The following is a 27630-nucleotide window of genomic DNA, read 5'->3' on the forward strand; positions in this document are numbered from 1 at the left end:
TTATTTTTCATATTAAGATACAAAGTGAAAACATTCTTCAGAGGCCATACTAACTGTAAATTATTAAGAATTTGTTCTAATACTGACAGCTTAAAAACTGCATGGGTTGGGTCATGGAGCTTTAGAGCTGGAAGAAATCCAGCTCCTTCAAACACAGGAGCTGGAATGAACTTGGATAACATCAACAGAGACATAAAATTTAGTACACTCAACGAGTTGTTCTTCTTTATTTTCCTTATTCCATGTAAGACTCCTGAAATCATTCTTATTATACAATGTGAAACAGAAACTATTAAAAAGAGATAGTGAATGTGGATAAATATAAATATTGGCATGTTAATAAATTACAAAACTGTCAACATAAATAGAGAAATTGCAGTTCTTATGACAGCTGTCCATACTGATACTATCACCACAAAAGGCTTGTTTTTAGATGAAATAACATTATTTTTAAAGGGAAGGTTCAAAACAAAATATACTTTAATTAAAGGAAAAGATTAACATTAAGAAACAGAAGGTTCTGATTACCAAAGAAAGTTTCAATATGAGAAAGAAATAGACATACACAAAAATGTTTAGGTTATGGGAAATTCTCCTGAATGCTGGCTCAAAACCACTCTTTTATTACGTGCTTGACATTTGTCTGAATTTAATACCTGTATGTGTACCATGAAGAAAATATTTGCAGTGTTTGATTTTCCACATCTAGTTTCTACTCATAGTAGGATCGGCAGTGGGATGAAATAAACAGAGCAAAGCTTAAACTCCACATAAACCAAAACAAAAGACATCACAATATTTCATACAGATCATATACATATATATCAGTTTTCTGACAGCAAGCTGATCTTTATGACATTTTGAAGTGAGGTACTGAACACATACTAGAGGCTGCATAAAGATGACTGGGGATTTATCGCCCTCTTGTGAATAGGGGAAAAGTTACAATTTTCCTGAAAGTGAACATGCAGTTGTTGCTCCTGTAGTAAAAACACATCTGTACAATTAATAAACAGAAATTCAGATTACTAAAAAGGTATGTCTGCTGGTTACTTTAATAATCTATAATAATTTTTTCAGAAAAGGATAAATTTCAAAATTAAACATAATTCTAATTAAAATCAGAACAAGCAAGGTATTTTTCTATGTAAGCAGGAAGACAGTAATCTAAATTTCACAAAATCTCTGCCTAAAGCACGGATATCAAATGCACAGATTAGCTCAAAGGTGTGTTAATCCCTGATTGCAGTCCCAAATTTCAAACAGAGCAGGAGGATGAAAACACCTATTTTTGCCATGCAGAAGATGCAGTCTTCTAACCGCAAAGAATAATTGTGGGTGTAAATCCAAATTTGTTTGGATGCCAGTGAAGTTTGCAGACAGGAGCAAGTGTGTAATGGTCTAGCACTCCACAGCAGCTCCAGAAAAACAGGCTAGCTCAGCACTGGGAAGCCATCACACTTCTACTGAGTTATTTTTACAGAGCTTCCTCTTTGTGGTACTCCTTTTCCCCTGCTGCTCTGCACCCGCTCAGGGTGTCACTGCTCCTTTCCTTCTCCATCTCTGTCTACTGTCCCTCTCCTTTATCAAAATGTTCAGGTAAAGTCACCACCCCTCCTGTGACAAAACCCCAAGGCCGAGGAGCTGTTGGACACCAGGGTTTCCATCTCACACCTTGGGCTAAGGATGAGCAGCTACACCATCCCTTCCCTTCTTCATGCACCCCTCACTAACTCAATGCTCTAAAGGGAACCCTTCCAACCTAAACAAGCCTGCTGCCACACACTTCCCTGTGTCCCTCACCAGACAGGGTGCCCACCATGCCCTACCAGTTTCCTCTCAGGCTCAGCCTAAGATGTCACCACGGGCTTTCCTGGGCAGCCATGGGCCCTTCCTGGGTGCGTGCACAGCACACCCTCTGTGTCAATACAAATTCCTTCTGGTCTTCTGTCACCACACCCAACAACATGGCTCTCTCCTGTACACCTGCAACAAAGAAACCTTACCAAAACTCTCTCCTGAGATTAGTATCAAGGTATGATATCAAGAAGCCAAGTGTCATTTGATCACGATTAACAGAGGACCCTCATCCTGAGAAGCAATAACAACACTGCCTTAGAGGAATCTGAGAGCTTCTCTGTTTGTTTGTGCTGCCTTCCCTAATTTAAAATAAATAAAGCATAAATCCTATCCAAATGAAGGCATCACCGAGCCCTACTAGCACAACATAATAACCATTTCACTGAAAAACTATGTATTAATACCACTTAGCATAATAAATATTTAAAACGATACTGCAGTAAAGAATATAAATTCACCTATGTCTCTCCTCTTCTTAGTAGTGACTGCTAATAAACAACTTTATAGCTACTATATTTAAATGCAATTAGTTCCATACATTTCCAGCTTAATAAGAGATAATACATATTCATTTCTGCTCATTAACAGTCAGTATATAACTCTTAGCTAATGAACATTCAATTATGTTCTCTGAATGCATTGTGGGATTAATTCTCTTTTTGTTGCTCATATCAGTTCACTTCAATTCAGTTGCTGCTAATTAAAATTCTTTTGCCTCATGTAGACAAACCTGGGTTTTTTGGAGTCCCTGGAGACTTTTTTAGGAGTTCTGTTTTATCTTTATGTACAGTCAGCTCTCTAATTAATGCTTTAAATAGGGTAAACTTTACTGAGGCTCCTGGGTTCAGTTCAAAGGAAAAAAACTCCAACCGGTAATTTTATATCTCATTCTTACACAAATCGCTGGAGTCTCTCTTTTTTTTGTAAATCTACTTTTTTCCTTTTGTTTTCAGGTGAATTCAATAATCAGGGAAGGTGCCAGTTTGAGAGCACTGGGAGTTGGAGATGCCCCATCATCAGTTGAGAGCTTTCCTAACCCAGAGGAACAGAAGAGAAATTCTTGTCAAGTTGTCAAGTTCTGCAGACAGCTCAGGTGAGGAAGGACGAATCTCCAAGGGTACACACTCAAGGGACTCCCTGAGATAATACCACCTCTGTTTTCACTCAGCATCAGCAAGAGTCAATGCTATTTTTTACTAAATTGTTATCAGAGCTGGCTCAGCAATCTCTCTGCCTGTCTAGGACCAAAAAGCCAGCCAAGTCCTACCTACTGCACTGAGACTAACACCACACAAGCTGAGCATCTACTGAAATGTCTCCCTTTGCAGAGGTCATTATCAGGTATGACTTGCTAAAGGAAGAGATTAGGTTCTTGCTCTGATTTATTTGCCTTATGTCCATTAAGCATTGCAAAGAGAAGGGAATTCAGCAGAAGCTTCAGGGAACTTTCAGCATGAAGTTTTCCTCTGGTGCAGCACACTAGGACTCTTTTACCTGCACTTACGGGCTGGCATGGATAACATGCTGGGGACAGCAACCTCCCTATGACAAAAACAGCTAGGAAAAACTCTCAAATTGAACCAAGCATTTGAAAACTTACCAAGCAAACACTGTGAACCTTATGTGTACCAATATAAGGAATATAACACAAACACAGAAAAGTCTAACGTTTTGGGAAGAAGGGACAGAAGCAGAGAAACAAATGTCTGTAAGAGAAAACATCTAGGAATACCCAAGAGAAAGATTAGCTTAAGGGGTGTTTCAATTCTATTTAACATTAAATGAAAACTCCAAGATACATCTATCTCAGCACCTGCCTTAGAAGAAAATAAAAGGTATGTCTGGGTTTGTGTATACATGCACGCCCCCATGTGTGTCTGTTTGGCTGGAGGCTGCATGCAAGTCAGCACCTCATCCAGTACCAGCAGGTACCTGAGCACTGTGACATGAACAGTCCAGAACTGCTCTCCTGGCTTGAAGTCTCACTAAACCAGTAAATTCTACTGAGGGACATGCAGAGCTGGATTCCCAGGAGACTGAAATTGATTGACAGAGCCCTAAGGACTCACACACCCTGTGTTATCCAGCCTGCCACAGTGCCATTTAGGTGCCATGAGACTGCATGGTGCACAGGCAGGACATAAAACTTCTGAGTATACACAGCTTAGCAGGACAACATTGGAAGACTGTCCCAGGTGGAGAAAGACAAACTGCATGTGACTTGTGTCACACTTTTTGGCTGCCCTGATTGCTGCAGAACATGCTGTCAGCTGGGCCCAGCTGGGCACGTAGAAGGTGTTAGCAGGCATTCTTCCAGGAGGGGGGCACAAACTCAACCAGCACTGGGGGACCATGGCCTAGACAGCAAGCAAGAAAGCAAGAAAGAAAGCAAGAGAGAAAAAACCAGAAAGCAAGACAGAAAGCCAAAAACAAGAAAAAAAAAGCAAGAAAGCAAGAAATTGTTGAATAGAGAACACACGCACATGGCAGTCTACTGCTGTCCTCATACACATTTCTCAGAATAGTTCACATTTAGTACCACTGAAAGAAACGAGAAAATCAGAATGGCACTTTGCATGAAGAAGTTTTTTAGCCAGTCCTTGAGAGGAGATGTTTTTCCTACAAGCAGTGAACAGATGCTCCCCAACTGCTGTGTGCAGCAGTGTTACACACCCAGGCCAGGAGATGGCAGATTTTTGTCAGACAACAGCAGGGAGCAGGTCAAGCATGAGCAGGGTTTCAATTTCTGTATCAAAAATGTCTTTGTACACATGGTTTTATAAAGGCAAAACAACATCCCTGATCAAAAGAATTAAACAAACAAATGTAAAAAGGGAACCTCCTTTTAGCATCTGGTTCAGATTAGGAATTACTGACAGAAGTGTTAAAAAAATGTTTGCAAATATTTCATATTCTGTAGTATATGCTTTTGCCTACCACACACTTTATAATAAAGAGATAAGATAGAGTATATTTTTACAAAAATTAGGAAGAGAGTAAACTGTCCCAAAGGCAGCTACAATAAGGCAGATAACTTAGTCCATTTTAGATTGTATATCTACAATTTATATAAAACACTATAAAGCTGCATACACTTTTAAAAAAAGCTGTGTCTGTTTATTTCCTGTCTTACACTAGGGAAATGGGTACTGGATTTTCATGTATAACTAATATGATTTATTTGGATTGTATACAGAAGGCGCACCTTCTCCAGAGACACTTTTCTACAGTTTCTAGGAAGAATCAAGGTATAGGGTAAACTTCTCAGAAAAACCATACGCTGTCCTAGTGACCTGCAGAACTAAAGCTGTAGTTTCAACCAAGAAAAATAATGAGTAGCAAGCTAATGCTACTTATTCCCTTGATGTCCATCTTTAGCGCCATATAAACCTTTTGGTGAAAGATTCCAGATATCAGCTTTGCAAAAGCCTGGTGGTGTTTTGCGTTAGCAGTCCAATTGATCAAGATTCAATTTACCACAAATTCATAGACAAAAAAGGAATTATTCAAAAGAGATACTGACCCTAATTTAGCCAAAGAATTAAATACAATAGCACTTTCGCACATCTTCTGAACATTAAAGGTTTTTTTGCACTGTGCTTGTATAATGGTACTTGTGATGTTAAGCCTTTCAAATGGTGCTGTAGCTTAGAAGAATCAGCCTTAGAAGAGTAAAAAGTTTATAATCAATGTTATTGTTGTTAATAAAAGTACAAATCACCAGAAGCAGTAATCTACATTTGGAAAGCATCATGTCTGCAAAGCCACAGTGTCAGACATAAATGAATCCTTCCTGCCCACCCAGTTGCACTGGTCAGGCCTCCTAGCAGTAGTATGTCCCATTTGGGAACCTCAAGAAAGATGTGGGCTCACAGGAGAAAAGCCAGAGGAAAGCTTTAAGAATGTTCAGATATGTACAAACTAGCACCTGGGTGGGAAAATCTGAAAACATTAGTCTGGGGAAAGCATAAGGGAATAAATAACACTACACAAGTGTACAAAAACTAGCTGCAGAGAGGAAAGGGACCAGTTCTTGCATCACCTACAATGAGAGGGATTCTTCTCAGATACAGAAAAAATCATTTCAAGACATTACCAGAGAAGTGCTGGAATGGATCAGCTAGGGAAGTCAGGGGTTTTTAAAATGAGCTTGTAAAATCATCTGTCAAGAGTGATGGAGGCAGAATTGATCTTTCTCCTCTGGAGTTCCCCCAGCCTTACTTTCTGTGACAATTGTGTTGATCCAGTTCGTTCATAGCTCTCAGCTTTTTCAGAGGACAGTGCTGGTTTCAAGGACTGGCAACCACTGGGAAATTCTGGAAACCAGCCAAGGAAAATCCTACACTCATTAAGCTTCCACTATAGGCAGGCTTCAGTTAGCCCAAATATATCATTATGACTACTCCTTAAGCACCTGCAGTTGCAAACCACAAATCATTATTTTATAATAATTAAGTTTTGTGAATGCTGATGGTATCTTTGTGGAAGCAGAGACGTCAAAGTGGGAACCAAACCATGAGATGTTTATAATTAGTTTCATTACAGCAACACGAACAGTCTGGCAACATACTGTTGTGCCAGGAAGTACCAATATTTTCACGCCAAGAAGAAATTGGAAAAGCACCATAGCAAAAAGAAGCGTTTGAAGCAATGTCACGCAGGAGGCCAGCGGCCTGCGCCCAGCGCTCCCTGCACAGACAGACTGGCGGCTCAGCCCCAGCTCTGGACCGGATTCTGTGAGAACCCAAAAGCTTGCTTCCTAAATGTGGTCAGCCTGGAACTTCCTCTGGGGCGAGCCAGCAGAGCCAGGCAGGCCGGCGGAAGGTGCCGGGGGACGGTGTTGTACCGCACCGCCGCTACCGGCGCGCCCCTCAGGGCAGAGCTGCGGGCAGGGATGCCGCGGGCACCCGGCACGCCGAGGAAGGCTGCAGCGGACCTGCAGACCTCTCGTGCCCGAGAACCAGAATCGCTGTACCAGCCTTAGCAGCGGTGGAAATGCACCATTGCCCTAGAAACGACCTCGGCCGTGTGCCACGACCGCGCCTGCCCTCTCCTCTCGCAGATAACGACCCGCGTTGCTCCCGGTGCCCACGAACATCGCCCTGCGAGCGCACCCTCGAACACGGCTCTGCTGCGGAGCCTGCAGCGCGCACGGCGCGGGGCAGCGGGGCACGGGCAGGGCTGCGGGACACGGACCGGACACAGGGCAGGGCACGGGCGGGGCTGCGGGACACGGGCCCGACACAGGGCAGGGCACGGGCGGGGCTGCGGGACACGGGCCCGGCACAGGGCAGGGCACGGGCGGGGCTGCGGGACACGGGCCCGGCGCCCCCGCCGGCCGCCCGCCCTCACCTGCCCGAGGCGGGGCTCCCGCGGTGGGCAGGGCCGGCCGGAGCCGCTGGCCCCGGGCTCCGCCGCCGGCTCATGCGCAGCCGCCGGGGATGGCGGTGGCGATGGCGCCGCGGGTGTTGCCGCTGCCCAGGCAGCACTCCTTCAACCCGCCCACCGTCCTCAACCCCTTCGTGCACCCGGGCCGCCTAAGCGCCGGCGACAAGCTGCGGGTAAGGCTGGGGAGTGGGCGGGAGAGGCCGCCGGGGCCGGGCCGCGCTGCCCCGGGCTGGGATGCGCACGGGAGCGCGGCGGGCACGGCTCAGCCCGGGCACGGCTCAGCCCGGGCACGGCTCAGCCCGGGCACGGCTCTGACCCGCGCTCCGTGCCGCGCCCCGGGCCTCCGCGGGGCTGTCAGCGGTGAGGGCCGGGGGCGCTGGGCGCGTTCGAGCCCCCTGGGCAGGCAGAGCGCGGTGCGAGCGGTCGAGGTTTGAAAGTGCCGCCGGCAGCCGGGGCTGCGGGGCCCGGCCTGCCCAGCGCCGCCCGTGCCCGGGGCAGCAGAGCAGCCCCGGCTCCGGTTCACATCCACAGCTCCTGCTTTGCCGGCAGCAGGCTGCTACTGACAGCATTTCCTTCCCTTACGGCATAGTTTGCTTCCTGATCTAACCTAGGGAGCAGATACACGGGGAAGTTATGTAAACGGTCAAAGACGCAAAGGGTGATCAGCATTAAAAAGTCACTGTTTTCAAATTAAGTTCTTCAACCTTTCAGACTCCTCAAGCTGCATGCTTGCTCAGTGCATACACAGAGGCTTACTGACTTCAAACTTAAAACTTGTATCACAAGATTTAAAACAAGCTTTTGGAACTATTTGTGCAATCGTTGCTGATAGTACATCACTCCTAGAGAAAACAGTGGTCCTGTTTCAATAATTAATTAAGCAGTACCCATCAGTTAGTCATGTCAGATGCTTCAGCTCTAGAGTTAAGATGTCAATTTCTCTCTGATAGGAAAATCTAAAACAGAAGATAACTTTTTCAGTCATGCTGTTTCAGATGCTTAACTGGCTTTAGGCTGATTTTAAGCCTAGGTTGGGGAGGGGGGAGTGAATCTCTTGGCTCCATACTGCAGGGTGTACAACAAAAAACACTACCCCATAATCCACTGGGTCACTGAATGGAGTCACTGGGTGAATTGAATCAAGCCTCTGAGCTGAGTGCTGTCCCAGTATGACTTGTGTACAAGCACACACAAGACTTACAGGATACTTATACAACTAAAAAAGCTTTGATTCTTAAAAACATTATTTAAAAATCAGCTGATGAACCAAACATGAATGTACGATTGAGGACAATGAGGACATCAGTGTGTAGGTGAAATTACAGCATTTTCTGCTGATGCTTACAAATATCTGAAACTGATGTGCAACTAAATATTTTATGTTTCATATAGATCTCCATCTCATTATAAACAATGTTTGCCCTGAAGATAGCTGGGTAGAGGAAATGTGAGAAAGCTGGAAAACAATTTCAAGTCCTTTTGTCCCCTGTGTTTTACTAGCAGCCTGGAACACACTTCAAGTGCATCTGGATTAGTAGCTTTAGGCATGAACCCTGAAGAAACCAGTTTCTTATTGAGGTTCCAGAAATGGACAGCTTTCTGTGCTGCCTGTCCTTTCTGGAGGATGCACAGACTACTTTCAATAAGTTGCATTTTTAAGTTACTCCATAAAGCACCTGGAAGGAAAAGCACACTTCTGGGTTAGGGCCTGATGCTAGTGAGCTGAGGAGCACAACAGTCACAGAATTGTAAAGCACAAAAATGCACAAGAGAGAACCTTTTTTTTCTATTGTGGTTTGCTCCCTTCTGTTCTTTTCTTCTTTATGGTCATAAGGACTTCCTACTGGTTGCTTTGTCCTGTAAACCTCTGTTCCTCTCTTGCTCAGCACTTCCAGTCAGACCTGCTGGGAATCAAGGCCTTACCAGACAGTGTTACTATAAATTTCAGAAAAGGGAAGTCTCCCTTCTCTTTCTGTTCACATGAAGTGTAGTGTTTCTCCATTCTTGCATGTTAAGGACAGTCTTGTTATGTCTCCCTGTTCTGTACTGTTCTTTAACATACACCAATACAAACGTACAATTTCAAAACCCTCTTTGGGAGTCCACAGCAAGATTTCCATATGTTGTTGACCTTACATGTAAAGACTGCTGTGTGCCTGATGAATGGAGCTCGAGACAGGGTAGCTGTTTGCATTTCATTCAGCTTCAAATATAAAAACGTACTGAATAGTAAATGAGAAGATTTTACAATTTCTTTTCAGTCCTTGTTAATAGTTTACAAGCCACCCTTTATTTGTCATTCTTTAGAATGTGCAAAGCAAGGATCAGTTGGGTTGTGCTAAACATCTTCATGTGCCAAACAATTTTAAAACAGTCAAATACTTCTGGTTTCCATCCTCTGACTGAAGTTGGCTGCAATTAATTGTTGAGATTTTTCCTGTGTTTTAGTTATTCTGTTCCTGATTGCTCGCTTGCTGTCCTAACTTCTGAACTCCAAATGCAAAGCACAAATTCTAGTTAAGTCATTACTGGATTCCAATTTATTCAGAAGAGATGCTGAGTGGACTGCAGTGGTGAACTATATAATACCACAACCAGCATGCTAAAATCAGTCTTTTTGGAAGCAAGCAGCTGGACTGCCTGGCAGAGCTGTGACATCCTCTGGATGCTCATGGAACACTGTCTTGCCCTGTGTGTACTGCTGGGGAACAGTCCATCTGATCACAGCTTCAGATGTCAAAGTATTTCAGTGGGAGCTCAGCTTCATTCTGGTCCCCAGCCTGCTCTGCTGCTGCTTCTGAGATAACTTGACAGCAGCTACAGTTGAACAAAATTTTATATGGAATTCTGTGGCTTTCTGATAGACCTGCTTTTACACTTTTAAGGCTCCTACCATCAGTGGAGGTATAATCCCATGTATTGATCAAAGATCAATCAGCTATGGAAGCAGGACCAGGACTGCTGCAGTGACAGGATATGCAGTTACTGCAGACAGTAAACAGAAAGTACATGAGTGATTCAGTAAGTGGGAAAAGGTTCTTTGGGTGACTCAGAATAATTCTATCTTGGTGATTACTGCACAGAAGCTGGAGTAGCTCTGATCCTACTGAGTAGTAACCACACTTTGTATTTTTCTCTGTATGTTTTTCTCCTGTGCTTTCCCTTTTCTAGTCTACCTTGACCTACCTCTTTTCTGTCCTTTTCTTACCCTACTCTGCAGCTGATGGAGCAGAAACCAACTCTGCCTCATTACACAGTGACCTAGAAAGCCAATAGCTTGCATCAGCAAATCAGTACCACCTGTGCATCTGCCTAAAATAGATTAATGAATTTATTAAAGTTTTGAAGAAGGTTTTGTTTTGCTTTTGCTATTGCATCCTTTATCTTTCATTTTAGGTCAGTACATATATATTCCTTTTTACATTAAGAAAAACATTATTTTAAGTCAAACCACACTGATTTATGCTGATGCTGCCCATTTTGAATAACTGAATGCAGCTGAAATGTTGAACTGCACTACAGATCGTAGTAAAAGAGGATGCATAAAGAGAAAAAAAAAAAAAAAAAAAAAAAACCAAATCTAATTTTGGGAGACAAGCAAGGAGTCTTTGTTGGTTTATCTTCCTAGCTGATTTTTTCAGATTTGCCACAGCTGGCACCAGAGTGAGTGGGAGCAATAGATCTCTTGGGGCAAACCTGTAATGCTTATTTCTATGATCCAGAACAGTCCTTTACCTGTTGTCCATAAAGTTATGGTTAAAATTCCATGGCTAATTACACAGAACTGTTAAATAAAAAAAAGAAATAATCAGACCTAAATGTTCAGATCTCTCGTGAAAACACACTGTGTGGCAGTGCTTGCAGAACATAAACAACACTGCTTATCATGCTTATCTTAATGTACTCTGTGTATTCACTGTCATGTTTGGTCTGTTGCCACCGTGCCTGTGGTAACACAGAAGTGAGTCCTGAAGGCCCCAAATTCATCTTAATCCTCATACGTGTCAGAGGGTTTACAGCCAGATGGCAGAGCCTCTCCTGAATATTGACAAGGGGAGGGTAAGAGGACGTTACATGTAGATGGGAGGGAAAGCACTGTGTTGGTGGAAGGAAAATTAGAAGCAACTAACTATATCAAGAAAACTGGATGAAGTATACACTAAGGTGCTTATATTCAAATATATGACACTTGTTCCTTTTTAAAGAAAAGAGGTAAATTAAAATCCACTGTGATGTTAGTAATCACAGCTCTAGGATATTGCAAACTATTTTGTAAAGCTGACTTTACAAAATAGTAAAAAGCCTTGCTTTTTCTGTACAGTAAGTGGCCATTGTAAAAGAGCTGAGTAGAAATGTTGATTTTGTGCGAGGAACATTGTTGTTCAATTGTAGATTTTCTTAAAAACCAGTAAAGTGTAAAATGTAGTAAGCTCACAAGAGTAAGTTAAACTCTCTTTACTCTCCTTCAGTAACTTCTTCCATACACTCGAACTGGTGGAGCTGTCAGTCAGTCTGTGGCACACTCTCAGATAAGTTTTGGGGGACTTGAAGAAACATCCCAAATAAATTCTTAAAAATCACTATTACAGTTCTTTTGTGGTGTGTTTTGTTTTGTGTGTAGGTTTGCACACAAACTGATCCTCATCAGTGAGTGGCAGCAGGGCTGGATTAGTGCCAAAGGGAGTTGAACCCTTTGCTGGTTTGCCAGGAGCGCTGCTCACACAGCTCACCTGCCTCCCAGCCCAGCCTTGCTCAATCTGCACAGTGTTTGTTGCACCATAAAGCCAACCTTCAGGATATAGTTTCTAACCTAAATGTGCTTGGGTAAAACAATTAAGAATTTCTTTCTGCCCTGCCCTGCACCAGAGCTGCCTGTGGTACAACATGGTGCCAATACACCTGTTTCATGGAGCTATGCTGAAAATGCACAAGCTAAAGATTCCTTTGGGCGGGCTGGGGATGATGTTTGAGGATAATTTGAAATCAGGGCAACTAAAACCTTGGTTTTGTTGAAGTCCCCACTGGGGGAAATGACGTTGTGTTGTGTGTGCACAGTCCCTGGAGCAGTAGTGAGGACCACTTGCAGCAGTATTGTGACTCAACATAAGATTTGTCATTTCAAAAGGCCAGAGTACACTTAGTCATCTTAAGGATCCCACTTGACTTCTAGATAGGCAGCTAGTGATAGAAAGCTCTGGAGTAGAGATATGTGTCAGCTGGGCAAACTCATCTGAGCTGGTTGTGTGCTGCAGATCAGGACCAAATATAAACTGGAGCCAGCAAACTTACTTTGCTCTCTGTGTCTAGCTACATCCAGGCCAGGATACTCCAGTTCTTTTTGAAATGGGAACTCAGAAGTGAAAATGAATACCATTAATTACTTCCCGTAAGAGCACTGAAATCATTAAAGCTTTCCTTACTAAATCACAAAGTAATAATGGTAGTACTTTAAAATCATTGTAAAGTAACTACACAGATAGCAGAGTCATTTCTGTTGATACCATTTCTTAAGATTTTTCACCTCTTTTTTTTCCAGACTGTTCTCCAGGGGATTATTTTGCTTCCCCTCCGAGCCATATGCATCACATTCATTTTACTGCTAGCTTGGCTGTCTGCATCAATTGCAACTTTCTGTCAGCCTGGAAGAGGATTTCTACCCCTGGAAGGATGGAGAAGGTGAAAAAGTGACTAATATTTGTGAAAGCTAAGCTTTTTTTTCCCTAATAACACAAATTCAGGAACTAAAGCTGGTTTTCCCCTTTCACTCCTACTTTTGATTAATGATGATTCCTCAGTTTTACCCATTTATATGAAGCAAATATTTAATACATGTATTTTACTAGAATACTACCTTTTTAAATATGTAGATTTTCAGTTGTCTTGAAGCTTAAAAAAATTGTATAAAAACATTTATAGACTATTTGTAAGCCAGGACTTACTTCAGTAATAGCCCTAACAGGAATATCTGAGAAAAGAAATTCATTAAGCAAGTATTTTGTAACGTGACATAGGCTGAGCTCCTGTGTAGCCTTTGTCATTTCTGCTATGCTATGATTCTATGACAAAATTAGCTTTGACAGCTCCTCTCAGCTGCATTGCCCTTGAAGTGGTATTTCACAGCTGCTTCTGTGGGTTCTGGGTTTCAGTCACTCACTTCTGACCTCAAAGTACTGAAGTTCCCTTCTAGCCACAATGCACTGCAGCTGCTGGAGGAGGAGGAGGAGACACAGGAGGTGAATTCTGGCAAGACCGAAAGGTTAGGGAGAGTCCCATGAAAGGAATGTGTCCTCTCCTGTGGGAACATGTTCCAGTAAGGAAACATTGTTTAATCTTATTTAAAACTGACTGTAAAAAAACAGTATCATTTACATCAATTCTTATGGAAAGGACACTAAATCTGCTAATCACTCCCCTCACAATAGTGTTATGGTAGAATGCCATGAGAAGCAGTGTACCTGGTAGGAGGCTTTCGCAAGGTGCTGTACACTGCCTTATCTTCCACCAGGAAAAGGTGATGTCCCCTTCCCTGCCTCCCCTTTAGCCCTACATTCTGCTGGTGAGCAGCATTGCTACCCTGCGTGGGGCCCCATTGCTGGTTAGAACTAGGAAATCTGTTAAGGGGCTTTTCTTTTGAAGTACAAAATAAAAACTGACTGTAAGCTGGACAAGATTTTTGTGTTTCTGTTTCCAAGGAGGATGATCAAGACAACCCTCTCCAGCCTGACTCGTACAGCGTACTTCATGATGGGATTCCAGGTTAAAGTGAAAGGGAAGGTAGCGAGTCTGTCAGAAGCCCCAATCTTTGTTGCAGCTCCTCATTCAAGCTTTTTTGATGCCATTATTTGTGCCCTCACTGGAATGCCATCAATAGTGTCTAGAGCAGAGAATTTGTCAACTCCAATATTTGGCAGTAAGTATTTATGAAAAAAAACCTAAAAGTTACAAGTCAGCAACTCGTCATTGGGCCAAAAATTTTATCTCCTGAAGTGATTTAAGGGCAGACTTTTAAGGTCTATCTTTCAAGGTACTGACAAATTATTTCCGGTGAAATTCCTATGACATATTATCTTTTTGAATTGGTAAAAATGCCAAAATGAAATACGATATAATTTTGAATGTCTTTTATAGTGAAAGCATGTTTTGCAGATGCTCAGGTTGGAAACTTTCTCTTTAATTCTCCCAGTAGTAGCCCAAAAAATCTGTTCCACTGCTGTCTTTTGACAGTGTAGCCTACAAATGTGCCTGAAGGTTATTTCAAAACAGACCCAAACTACAGTAGTCTGGAAAATACCATATTTATAAGATTAAACTTGCAGGCACTGTTATGGATTTTTTTTAATGGGAGCAAGACCAGGAAAGAATAAAAGAGGAGTTACTCAAAAAGGAAATGCAGGGAATGGAAAAGATCAGATGAGTCATGCTTCTATTATTTTCTCCTCCTTCTGGCACAAAAAGAAACCCCATTTGCATTATTGCTAGAATCAGCTGTAGACTTTCTGCTGGCTATACAGTAGCCCAGAACTAAACACAGTAGGCAGCATTGCAAAGTGTTTTTGTAGAAAAGAAATGGACAGAGAATATATTGATTTTAGGTTGAAAGCACAGGATTGGGACAGAGAAGATAATTCTTTGCCAGGTTTTTAATCACAAAGGTCCACACATTCTAATGTAGATTTCTGATCAAATTAACGTATTTTTTTCTGTAATTTACATTGAAACTGTGCATGCTTTATAACAGAAAAGGCAAGGCTAAAACTACATTTTGTGTGCAGTCTGCCAAAGTTTGGCGTGAGCATGGCCCATGAGCACACCCAGTCAGGTCACTCTTTCAAATTGTATAGAAATACTTAGTGAAAAATAACAGCAATGTTATTAGAAAGTGTTTGGGTGAATTTTGCATGTTTATATCTACTGTAAAGCTCCTCAGCTGGCAGCCTGGGTATGTCTTCTGTGTCTTATTTCCCATTTTGCAGAAAGAGAATAACAATACTCTTTATCAATTTAGTCTGGAAGTTGTTTGTGTGGAGTCTGTCTCCTAGTGTATAAATAATATGTTTTTGCTATAAGGAAGCCTTGAACCCATGTGTCTTCTAAGCACTAGTATAAGGCAGTTTTTTTTATCTGATTCACAGCAATTTTAAGATCCCTTCAGCCTGTAGCAGTTTCTCGTCAAGACCCTGACTCACGGAAGAACACGGTTGCTGAGATAACCAGGCGAGCATTATCAAAAGGCCAGTGGCCACAGGTAATAAATGCACCACTAACTTCTCTTCTATCATGTATTCCTAGTCCCTATTCTTTGTGCATCACAATGTCACAAGTGGCCAGCTGGACAGGATTCTTAAAATGTACAGAAATGAAGTCAGCTCTCAGGTATATGACTGGGTCAAAAAGGGAAAAATCTGGGTGTCCAGAAGGAGATTTGTTGTGACAAATGGATCAGTTAAATCCAACCAGTACCAATTGCTGTTGCAAATGCAGATGATCTTGACTTTCTCTTTTCCCTTTTCAAGTCTTAACATGCTGCTTTCAGTGTAGCAGATGAATTGCATTGGTATGTGTGGATCAGTATTCTGAAGTTAGACTACAGAGCTGTGCTCACACCAGGTGGAGGATGAGCAGTTGATGAGATGGGTAACCCAGATTGTCCAAGATTAGTACAAGCAGTTCTTTAGCCCAAAACTTCAGTTCCTCACATAGAGTATAGATAGGGTAGAACTCAGTTCACTCTTCAGGTTAATAATGCACCAAACCCAAGATTTTTAATTGATCTGAACTGTGGAAGGATTTTGGCATGAAAGCAATGTTTATTGCTCCTGCAGTGTTTCCCATGGTCATTCCAAGCTGTTCTGCTTCCAGGTCCTGGATGGCTTATCCATCTGGAAGAGCTAATGGGGCAGGGGCTGATCAGGAGGGAGGAGAGTGTTGAGGCAGCAGCTCTGCTGCTGAAAAAGAGGTGGAGGGCTGGGATGGAAATCCACATCCTTTGGAAGAAGAAAGACTGGAAGTAGTTGTGCATCTACTAACATCTCATTTGGGAGTACGTTTCTGCTTTCTTTTTTTTTTTTGCATTGACTGGTCTCACATTGCCTTCAGATGCTGTGAATACGATGTCATTGCCATGCTGCTGGTGGACAAATCCAGTCAGTGATAATATAAAACCTTTCTCCAAACATCTCCTGTGCACATTTTGTATAAACTCATTTGTCTTTTGAATTACATCTTGATTTGTTTTCTTGGGGGTTAATTTACTTGAAATAAAAACAGAAAGTGACTGGTTCAGTAGCTGAATTTACAAGGTCTCTTTAGTCATAGTTGGATACTCCCTAAATGACTAAGAAAAATTAATTTTCCTTCACTTTTGATCCACTGAGTGGCTTTTGAGGAGAATTAAGAGGCAAGAGAAGATAGTAGACTTCAGTAGAAGGTATCTGTGACAGCTAGACCTGCTGTTTACTGCTCTTCTTTCTGAACAGTCTCTAAAAATAGAAACCATTTAAGTAGGGAAGACCAACACTTGCCATTTTTTTTGTAATGGCATTATTTACACATTTCATACATTTTTACTGCATAAGTACCTTTCTTAAAGCTTTTTTAACACTTAGGGTACTGCGACTCACAAATATATTTTTCTAATACAATTGCTTTAAGTAATTTTAGAGTTTCCACTATTTTTTGAAATTTGTCAGTTAAACATGCACATGCCAAATTTTTTAATACTGGGCTTACAGACTACCCTGGTGCTTATGATTTGCTAAACTGTTTTAGGTGAATGCCCTGGTAGGCCTGATCTGCACTGAAAGCAGCATGGGGAGGAAAGGAAAATGGGCTCCTGCACCAGTGCTGCACTCGGGATGAAACCTAGATATGTATCATGGCATAAATAGATTATGAGTCAAGTAATCTGGGAATCTCCAAGACTGAGTCAGCACTACAACTGAAGGTGTCACTGGGTGATTCCTAGTCCTTTGCCATGGCCACACTTTCTGATTACAGGATGTGCCTTGGAGGACTGGCTGTAACTTGCTGTGTGCAGTTGCCTCTGTCATACCCTTGAACAGTGTGTGTCCCTTGGGTGTGACCTGCTGAGGCCTCTCACAGCTAGCCTTGACCTGCTCATTCAGACTGAAGTGGGAGCACACCTTGATCCAGACCATTTTCTGCTGTGGTGTTTTCAGAATGCTGCTTAGGATCCTGTAGTTTTATGAGAAATACAAAGTTTGTGTTCCCAAGTTTGTGGGGCCAGATTCAGTGTGTCACAGTGCACTTCATGTACTATCTCAAACACTGATTCAGAAACTTTCTGGGTGCTGGTGTGTCTGATTCACTGGGGTTCAGAGGCTCCTGTGGTGTGTAATGCCTTCAGAGCTCTGCCTCACAGCACATGCCTTCTCTGCCTTTTGCTCTGCTGCTCAAGCTATGTTCTCATCACAGCTGGCATCTCACAGAGCATCTCCACCTAGAAATGCCCAAATACCTCATGCACTTCCTTTCAGCCCAAATTCCTATATTTACACACCCAGCAGCTCAATAAGGAATTCTGTCAGAGGAACACTTCTATTATTACCAACACTAAAATTACAAGTGAAGCACTTAAAGCCTTTTGTGCCATATGTCTGAACTGATAAAGGCCTTTCCCCAGAACTCCTTTCTTGGAAAGCATTGGTTTCCAAATCAAGATGGACCAGGTTAATAATATTGTGATCATCCTTTATTAATATGTTTGTTTCCTTTGGAAATGGTAATGATATTCTTGTAAGACAGTACAACAGGTCACAGAGCTTGCATAGGGTCAGCCTGTGCATAACAGATACTAAGATAGAATCCCTTTATGAAATTTATGTGTGTGTATATATTTTTCTCTCTCTTTAAATCCAAGATACTGATTTTCCCAGAAGGCACCTGCACAAACCGAACCTGCTTGATCACATTTAAACAAGGTGAGAGATTTTATCCCGTTGTTGTTGGAAAAAAATATGTGCTGTTACTTTGATAGTTGTAGTAAGGACTGAACTTACAAAGATACATCATCCACAACAACACTATTGTAATCCCTTACTTTATTAAAGTTTCAGTGGCACTAAACCCACTCTTTTATAATAGTCAGCTTACTTCTCTGGCTTGTGGTGTTGTGTAAGATGCAAAATATCTGTGATGTATATGAATGGTTAGTTGGGGGTTTTTCTGGGTATAGTTTTCATCTAATTTATTTACTCAGAAACTCAGCTGTGATTGTTATGAGATAAATGTATGAACTTTCTCACATGATATTCTTTTATCTCAGCTAACAGTTGGGCTGTCTTAGATTCCTGTAGATTTTGACACACAAAACTTAGCAGCCAAGTTACAAAATGTCTTTGTGTAGCACTTAGCAAGCCAGTACAACAAATCATTTTTGGCAGAGAAACATTCTTCATTGCACCACTGATCATTAGATTGTTGTGCTGCCCTTCAGTTAAGAAAGGAGAGCAACGTCTTAGGTAGAAGTGTGAAAAACCATTACTACGTGGCCAGATCCATATCACTTGTGATGATGAGAACACAGAGTGATTCGGGAAATGCTCAAATGCCTTGTGAGCATCTCATCCTTTGAAATTAATGTCCATCTGTGGGGAGATAATGCACAGAAAAGGAGCTTAAACAGTCCAGGGATCTTAGGCAGCTTTCTCCTCAAGATGGAGACAAACCCTTTTCTGTCATGACATCTTGCTGCTAATTTAAAAACAAATAAAAAACCAAAAACCCAACCTACAATGTACATAAAACCCAAATCAAACAACAAACAAAAAACTGAAGTAGAACACATCTCATTTTCCTCGTGTTTTTAAAAATATCTCCTTCCAGGCACTGTTGTTTGAAATAAATCACTTAAAGCTCCCAATTACTCTGTCAAGCTTAGTTGTAACAATTAGTTCTAATTTGTGGCTGCAGGTGCCTTTGTTCCACGAGTCCCTGTCCAACCTGTGTTACTCCGATACCCCAACAAGCTGGTGAGCAGAACACTCTTCTGTTACAAACTATTAATACAGAAGGCAAAAGTCTGACTTAAGTGGTACCTACAATAAATACTTTGCATTGTCACTGAAGATCATATTGTCCTGAGCTTTAGCATTGAAGAGCTCCTGGAAGCAGGCAGGCTTCCCAAGTGTCACCATGGTGTAGTTGCTGTTCTGACTGTGAAAAATTACTGCTGGGCTTCTTAGCTAAAGGGGGAGACAGGAGAGTGTTGCAGCAGAAGTTGGAGACTTCCTGCAGTGCCACAGAGCCTGTACTTTGAAGTCTAAAATGGACACAACTTCCGTATTAGTCATCATTTTTTGGTTAACCTCAAGATAGCCTTACGGCAAAAGGACATGTAAAGTTTCTGAACAGAAGCAAAGCTGAGCCATGCAGTACATCCAGCTCCTCTCCTCAGGAGAGCAGCTTTGCAGATGTTCTTTTCATGCAGCATTCCTTGTGCAGCTCCACTTTACTCTGTCTGTAAGATTGGGACCTTTTCAACTTCTTTTAAATTACCTGGTCATCCAATAAATCCAGAAAGGACCAAACTTTCGCTTCCTAATGTTTTGTTAGGATTAAATCAGATGGTTGTTATTGTTATTTGCAAAGACTCCTTTGTGTAATCCTTTTACAAATGAATGTCAAAAGTGAACCGCTCAAGGGGATTGGTATTGTATTTCACTGATAAGATTTAAGGATCTGCCAGTACACACTGTAAAAATAATGTATAAGAATAATAAACACAGGGAGGGAGAGAAAAAAAAGAAAAACAAAATATCAAAGAAAAAGCATGATAAATTATGCAGAAATGAGACATATTTATGAGAATGCCTCTCTAAAGGGACTGGTGAGGCCCGCTGGCAGAGTCAGTTTTTATTTTCCCTGCTTCTGTTGTTTAGATCAGAGGGAATGATTTACAATATCTAACTAACTATAAATGTTATTCCCAATTGTCTATAAAAGTCTGCCATGCTTATTTTCAAATTTTTAAGGCAAGGAATTCTATTTGCCTTAACACCTTTATTTATTTTCACTAAAGGCCTATAAAAACATCATCCACTTTTACTAAACTTGTGCCTGTTTTAAATTGTAACTTATCTGCTTACTAGCTTTCATCTGGTTTTGTCATGCATTTCTGTGTTTTATTTTTTCCTTAGGATACTGTGACCTGGACATGGCAGGGCTATTCATTGTAAGTTTCTTAATCCTACTGAAAATCACTTACAGAAATTTTCCCCCTGTTGCTAAACAGTCTGCCAAACAGATTCCACTAAACCAAGACACATGTTCTTCAGGATCTGTTTTTATGAGGGGGAAATACCTGAGGATAATCTGTCATACAGTAGATTTCATATCTGAATGGCTAGAGAAAGGGTTACCAAAGGAAAGTATTATTTCTAGTTCCACCACTCTTTTAATTTTCTCTTATTTTGCACATTCCATTAGAAAAAAGGAAAGAAAAGTATTAAAGAACCTTCGCAACCAAAATATGTCTGGAAGATACTTTTCACTTTACAAATACTCATTAAAATGTACATTTTTAGAATCCATATACTACATTTTCATGTGTAATATGTAGTTTATCTAAGTACAGTAGTCCTGCTTTACTAACGTTTGTAAGGCAGATAATTTTGAAACACATCTGGACTAGCGGAGCAGATCATAAACACCTTTTAAACAATCTTACACATTTTTATATATATATATATATATATATATATATATATATATATATATATATATAAACATGTATGTATTACAATATATATAAATAGATAAGAAATATATATACTTTTTTATATATATAATTCTAACATCTTCACACTTAGACAATGGACATAATGAAATGTCCATTTCAGTTTCCCAAGATTTTTTCCTGTTTCTGCTATTGCTGATACATTTATCAGCTTACTGAGACTAATGAACATTGCAAATTCAGTACATGCTACAGATTTCCTCCATGGAGGATTTACACTGAAAGATTAAAATAGAGCTGTATCTTCAGTTATGACAGATGGAGTAGGAATAGGCAAAGAAAGAAATTAAATCAGAGGTATTCCCATGGGAGGGAGGAGGTTGCCCATTCAGTCTGAATGCAGAAATGCTCTAAGCCTGGTGGCTGGATGGTGAAGGCTCAAATCAAAACCTATCAGCAGGTGAAAGGAACTGTTTAGCAAAATCATGAGAAAAAAATGGATGGGTGGAGAAGAATCCATAGATTCTTAATAAAACTAACTGGAACAGGGAGAAGAATATTCCCTGCACAAACATGGAGATCACAAAATGCAAAACTGTCTCTTTGTAAAACTTCCTGGATGTTGTGGCGAGGACAGGACAGTACCGGTCTTCTCAGAAACCTCCTGACATGGTTCCTGCTTTCACTTACTACTTATCTCTTACTTTTGTGCTTTACTGGGAGGAATACTGTTAGAAAAGCAAGCATTAAGAGTGGACTTCTGCAGGAGATAGACAGGATCCCATAGGCTCTCTCGCCTTTTCCCTTTTCTTTTTTGTCCAAAACAAGAACAGAAAGACTGCTTGAAAGTTTTCTGTTATAACATACCTGTTGTAAAGATCAAATGTGCATTTCTGCTTAAAAATCACAGTGAAAAGAGCAAGTCTGAAGTGGCTGTGCTTATCCTCTTTAGCAGTTTCTTTCCCCCCAAGCTTATCTGTTGATCCTAAAATCTGTGACTTTTTAAAAAAGCACTGATGGTCCTGACCCTACTGGCCCTTCATTAACATCTCTATGTAAATTTACTGTAATTTGAAAAATGACTAGCAAATACTAACAAATCCAGTTCTGCTTAAGGAAGTTACTGGTCCTATTTTGCAGCTGAGAGAATAAAAGATAAAGTAAAGCTTCTTCCCAGAATCAAAGCTCTTAAAGTTTAAAATCCAGTATCCATGGTCCTCCTTAAAGAGAGGGAGACATTTTACTGGCCAAAGAGCTGTGCAGAATTTTTAATGTACATGGGAGAAGACAGCAAGTTGCCTGCCCTGTGAGCAGGCAGCAGCTGTATGCAGAAGCCCTGTTAGAAAAAATGTGAAAAGTAACCTTTTGGGAAACTTCACTGAAAGGTACTTAGAAACCTTGCCTAATACTGGCTTTTTTTTTTTTTTTTTTTTTTTTTTGTGTGTGTGTTTTAAAATGTTTAATCTACTGACATGTGAATTCTTCTGTTTTAAATAAGTAAAATTTGTTTTTCTTCCTCTTTGCCTGCAGTAAAGAGCTGTGCATAATGACACTGTGTCAGATCTTCACAAGATTAGAAGTTGAGGTAAGAATTGGAAATATTTTTGTACTAAGATTTAGCATCCTGGGAATTTCTGTTTTAATATATTCACAGTATAATACATTATTCACATTATTAGTTATTTTTAGTGAATGATAAACAAATGTCTCAGAAACAAGGACAAGCATCATAGTAAGTAATAGATTTAATTTATTGTCCATATGTATGTATAATTCTGACGAGTTTCTAAGACAGCTGCCAGAAATGTCTTTATTTTTAGAGCATTATAAAATCACTGTTAATTATCACCACATGAATTCTACAGATGTTAAAACTAAGAATTAACATACATTCTGTCAAAGGTAACAGCTTCTTTTCCCACGTCCCCATTTCTCTGGTCCCTTCAAAGCAACGTTCTCTTCCTCACCATCTCTCCAGACTCAACTCTCACAGATTTCTACAAATAACAGCCCATTCAAGTACTTCTGCTGAGCCTCATATAAGGAACCAGTTCCCTTGATCATTAAATCCACTGCATAACACAGAGACAACTGAAACAACATCCACACTTCTTCCTGTGAGCACCCACCCTCTAACTGCTCCCTGTCAAAGAGGCAGCTTTCAAAACACATTCCTTACCAGACTACAGAGGGTTGTCAGTGTGGACTAAGTTGGTTTAGGAGCCTGAGGAAGGGGAAAAAATGACACATTTTGTCTGTTTATTTGCAAAACACAGGATTTAGCAGAGTCCAAAGCTTTGTGAATACAAGCAGTGTTGTTACTGCTAAAAATTAGCAATCTAGTGTGTGTTGTAGAACAATGACATTCACTTTGAGGGAGCATCTTGTTACTGTATAGTGCTTGCATTAGACACGTATTTGTAGAGGGTATAATCAAGAGATAATTCTCCTAATATTTTTGTTCAGTAGGGCATAGCTATGTGATTTATATACATGGGAGCAAGAAACAGTTAATGTAGCCCTTCCAATAGAAGGAAGAGCATCATTTTCCATACTTCAGAACAGACCTCAAACTTGTTTTTTAGAAAACAAATTTCATGTTCCAAGAGATGAAACTGAAACATGAAAAAATGTGCAGCTTTCACAGCAGCATGTGTCCCCAAAATGAAACTAACTTCTTAGCATCAGTGCAAAAGCCTTTCAGTTTCTAAAAAGAAAAGGGACACGTTTTCCTGTGGGAGGAGGGGATCCAACTATTCCTTTTAGAAGTGGACATTTCTGTTGCTGTCCCATGCTGTGTGCAAGTAGCCTCTCCACTCCCACCAGTCTTGCAGTGCCTCTACCTGCTGTGCAGGAGAAGTGATGGGCTCCAGGCATGTGTCCATGTCCAGTCTAGCTCTGACACTCTGGGATATTGAACATGAAATTGAGCCTGGCAATGAGTTTTAGGGCTGGAAAAAATATAGCAATTGGCAAATTCTGTAAGAGGAGAGACTAGGTCACAAAGAGATCAGAGAAATATTTTTGCTATTGAGAGGTGTGAAGAATTTTCTTACAGGACTGAATTTGACTGGGAAGATGTACTTGCCACGCTCCAGCAGCTGAGGTGTGAGATCATGCAGCCACTGCAGGAGGTCAAGAAACCAAATTCTTGCTCCTCAGCTGTTGTTTCTGGCAAGCAGGTTTTATGAATAATTATAGGGGTTTTTTTTGAAGGGGGTGAAGGTGGTGTTTAAGCTGCCAGGAGTTCACGTTGCTCTGTGAGCAAGACCTTAGCCACAAGTGAAGTAATGACCACTTCCAAAATCATGACCGTGTTTGCGTAGATAAACCTGGAGTTATGACTTCTCACCCAGGGACCTCAGAGATTTCGGTGTACTGTGTGCCTGGACTTTCTCAGTTTAAGAATTATGTGACTTCTGAAGGAGAGTTATAATAACCAGGAACCTATTTCAGACCTTGAACAAAGCTGGCCACTGCTTACAGAAGGAATGAAATCTCAAATATCCCTGTGAACAGCTGGACTTCTCCTCTCCTTACAGGGGACACAACTTTTAATTATAAACAGAAAATTTTTATGGTTATTTGACAGATAACCAATTTCATATACTCACTGATTTTAATCATAAAGAGAAAGCATTCCTTAAAAAAAAACTTTAAATGGCTGTTCAGGACAAACTCTGTTTATATGGGACAGTTAGCACTATAATAATGCATCACCAGCATCTGCAGTATAACTAAAGCAACACACTGGCACATAATTAACAACTTTCTTCCAATGAACCATGAGCAACACCTTATTTTGGAATCTTTGTATTCTAGGAATAAAGGGCAGGGTGCAGAGCAGCAGAACTCAGATAGATTATAACCATAGTTGGGGAAAGGCACACAGTAAGCAGAGCTGTGAGCAAACATGGAAGAAGAAAGAAAAAAACTCTCCTCCACACACTGTTTTGCAAACAGGGGCAGGTTCATGCCACAATAGATAATAGTTCATCTAGAGGCTATTTTGGTGACAAGGTACTTCCAAGTTCTTACATAATACTGAATCCTCAATAGTAAACAAGTTTCCATTTAGATAACTGGGATGTTTCCTAGATGTGGTAGGAGAGAGGGTTTTTTACCTTTTGGTTGGAGTTCCAAAATTGTATCCAGTTAGTGTTCTACTTACAACTCAGAGCTATGATTCCTTAAAGTTTTTATCGGGGGGGGGGGGGGGGGGGGGAAATGTGCAGGTAACTTATCAGTCACATGCTGACAGATGCAGCTAACAAGGTGGGGCTGCAGTGTGTATTTAAAAACATTAAAACTCTCACATATACTAGTCTAAGAGAAAACATCACTTAAAAAGGATCTTTGGAAAAAATGTGCAGTATTTCAAGCTCATGTTCTTACCAGTGCAGCATTTCATCTTCTAAGTATGTATTTATTATACTTTCCTTCTTTGAGGAGTTGATTTTACATATTAAAGAAGCTTCTACCAATCCTTGAGAGTTTTGCAGTAAATCTCATTTGTGTGGAGAGAGCAGAAGAGCCTGAGCAGTTTCTGAGGTGGCTGAGACCTCTAGCGGTCCTTTCATTGTATGGCTGATGTTTTTCTCCTGTTCTCCTGCAATCAAACAAAAATAAGAAATTGCTCATGTTCCTAATGAAGCGGTAACTATTGAATTGATTGGATAACTCATCCCTTTCAGTTTCTGCCTGTTCATGTTCCTACTGAGGAAGAAAAGAATGATCCAGTTCTTTTTGCCAACAGAGTCCGACAAACCATGGCAAAGTAAGTATTGGACCATCAGTAAAACCTCTGAGAACGGTTCTGTTGTATCCAGCAATTCTACATATAGCCTAGCCATAAAGTACAATTTAGTCAAGTCCCAGGTACTGTACATAGGAATTGCTCTGGATTTTCACTAAGAGGTGTCAAAATCCTATACTGGATTACCCTGATTGTTTTCACATGGAGCATAAAAAAGGTTATCTTACATTGGAACATAGTATGTTAAATTCATAGAAAACTGGAATAAAATTATCTCTCCTTGCTTGGCAAGGATGAGTGGGTGGTGGTTTGTTCTCCAGCATTACTGGGCTGCATTTACAAGATGGTAAATCTTAAAACCTCATGGTGCTGTACTCATAACACAGTTTTATGGTGTGGTTTCACAGTTTCATGAAATGGTGTATATTGCTTTGACCTACGTGCAGCAGTGCTAGAATAAATTACCATTTGTTTCACATATCAGAGAAGGGAAACTGTCTACAAAAAGTTATTTTGATATATACAAAATTGATTTTGCTTTTCCTTAATTTTATTTCAGTGCTTTGAATGTGCCAATCACTGATCACACTTTTGAAGATTGCAGACTGATGATTTCAGCAGGGCAGTTGACTTTACCCATGGAAGCTGGGCTGGTGGAGTTCACCAAAATTAGCAGAAAACTCAAGTAAGGGAAGTTTTATTGCTTGGTCACATAATTACTAAAGTGCTGCAGGTGTTGATGGCCATCTGCCAAAGGTTAAATAACCAGACAACAGACTTGGCCATGTGTAATATGGTGGTTTTCTGCATACAACTTACATAAATTACAAGGAAATCAGAGATGAGGAAAATCCCAGTAAGGACTAATCCCAGGTAATTTTTGTCACCACTGTTGCAAGAGAAAAGATTATTCTCACCAAAGGGTGAGAAAAGTAGAGCACTCGATGGTAGTCTTGGTAGAAATTTAAATTGCTTTAGTGGTGAGGCACTAGCAGCTTGTAGCAGGAAGTAAAAAGCCTTTTTTGGCCTTGAAGTTTCCAGCCTGAGACTTCAGTTTACTGTTCTTAGTTTTACTGTGCAACCATGTGTCACTAGTGATGTCAGTTTTTTTCTGTCTGGTTACAGTGGAATTTGAGGACTGAGCCATGTAACCATACTCCATCAAATAACCTGGCACAGCTGTGGTGAAATCTGAATGTGTCCAATAAATCTTGCCTTATTATTAAGTGCTATATATCCATTTATAGAATTCCATCTGGAATAGTTACATGGCAATCCTAATTTTTCTTATTGAGGTGCAGTAGTGTATTTTGCAGAGATCTGACAGTTCTGAGGTTCTAGCAGTACTGTTTGGGTGGAGAGCTTGCTAGTAGAGCTGAGACCTGCTCCCTCTGTCAAGGAAATACCCTAGAGCATGATGCAGCAAAATACTGTTACACCTGAATTTATGGCAATTAAAAGCTCTCTGCTGGAGCAGCCTAGTAATTGGACAGACAATTCTAGGTTTGAGAAGTTATTCTATGGAAGTCTGACACACCCAAACATAGAACTGTCTGCTTTTAATATTAATAACCAGAGAGGAGCAGTCCTTAATTTCTGATTTAAAGTAAAATATCTGGTCTGAAGTACAGCATTAGAAATGCTGTAGACACATGCCCTGTTTGGCAATTTGTTATCTTTGAACACTGTAACTCCTACTGAAATTCCATCTGTCCAAGAACTGCTGTATAGAAATATCTCCTCTCCCTCATGTTTGCATAGCCTAAAATGGAATCATGTCAGAGAGCAGTTGGATACTTTTGCTGCTATTGCAAGTGCTTCCAAAGGGGGAAGAATTGGAATTGAGGAGTTTGCTGAGTACTTGAAGCTGCCTATTTCAGATGTCCTCAAAGAGCTGTTTCTACTTTTTGACAGGGTGAGTAATTGGTTA

The 27630-nt window shown here is 40.8% G+C and overlaps 1 protein-coding gene across 1 annotated transcript in view; it reads left to right on the forward strand.

The window, feature by feature from the left end:
- Positions 1-7282: 7282 nt before the first annotated feature.
- LPCAT2 (lysophosphatidylcholine acyltransferase 2) overlaps positions 7283-27630 on the forward strand; it is a 30656-nt gene continuing 10308 nt past the window's right edge. The window contains exons 1-11 of the mRNA XM_030282254.4: positions 7283-7421; positions 12785-12924; positions 13941-14158; positions 15381-15493; positions 18128-18188; positions 19180-19238; positions 20406-20440; positions 22475-22529; positions 25639-25721; positions 26260-26385; positions 27462-27615. Coding sequence (XP_030138114.2) covers positions 7302-7421; positions 12785-12924; positions 13941-14158; positions 15381-15493; positions 18128-18188; positions 19180-19238; positions 20406-20440; positions 22475-22529; positions 25639-25721; positions 26260-26385; positions 27462-27615 — 1164 coding nt within the window. The 5' untranslated portion in view covers positions 7283-7301. The remainder of the gene's footprint in view (positions 7422-12784; positions 12925-13940; positions 14159-15380; positions 15494-18127; positions 18189-19179; positions 19239-20405; positions 20441-22474; positions 22530-25638; positions 25722-26259; positions 26386-27461; positions 27616-27630) is intronic.

This window comes from Taeniopygia guttata, chromosome 11 (assembly GCF_048771995.1).
Source record: "Taeniopygia guttata chromosome 11, bTaeGut7.mat, whole genome shotgun sequence".
Classification (NCBI taxonomy): Eukaryota; Metazoa; Chordata; class Aves; order Passeriformes; family Estrildidae; genus Taeniopygia; species Taeniopygia guttata.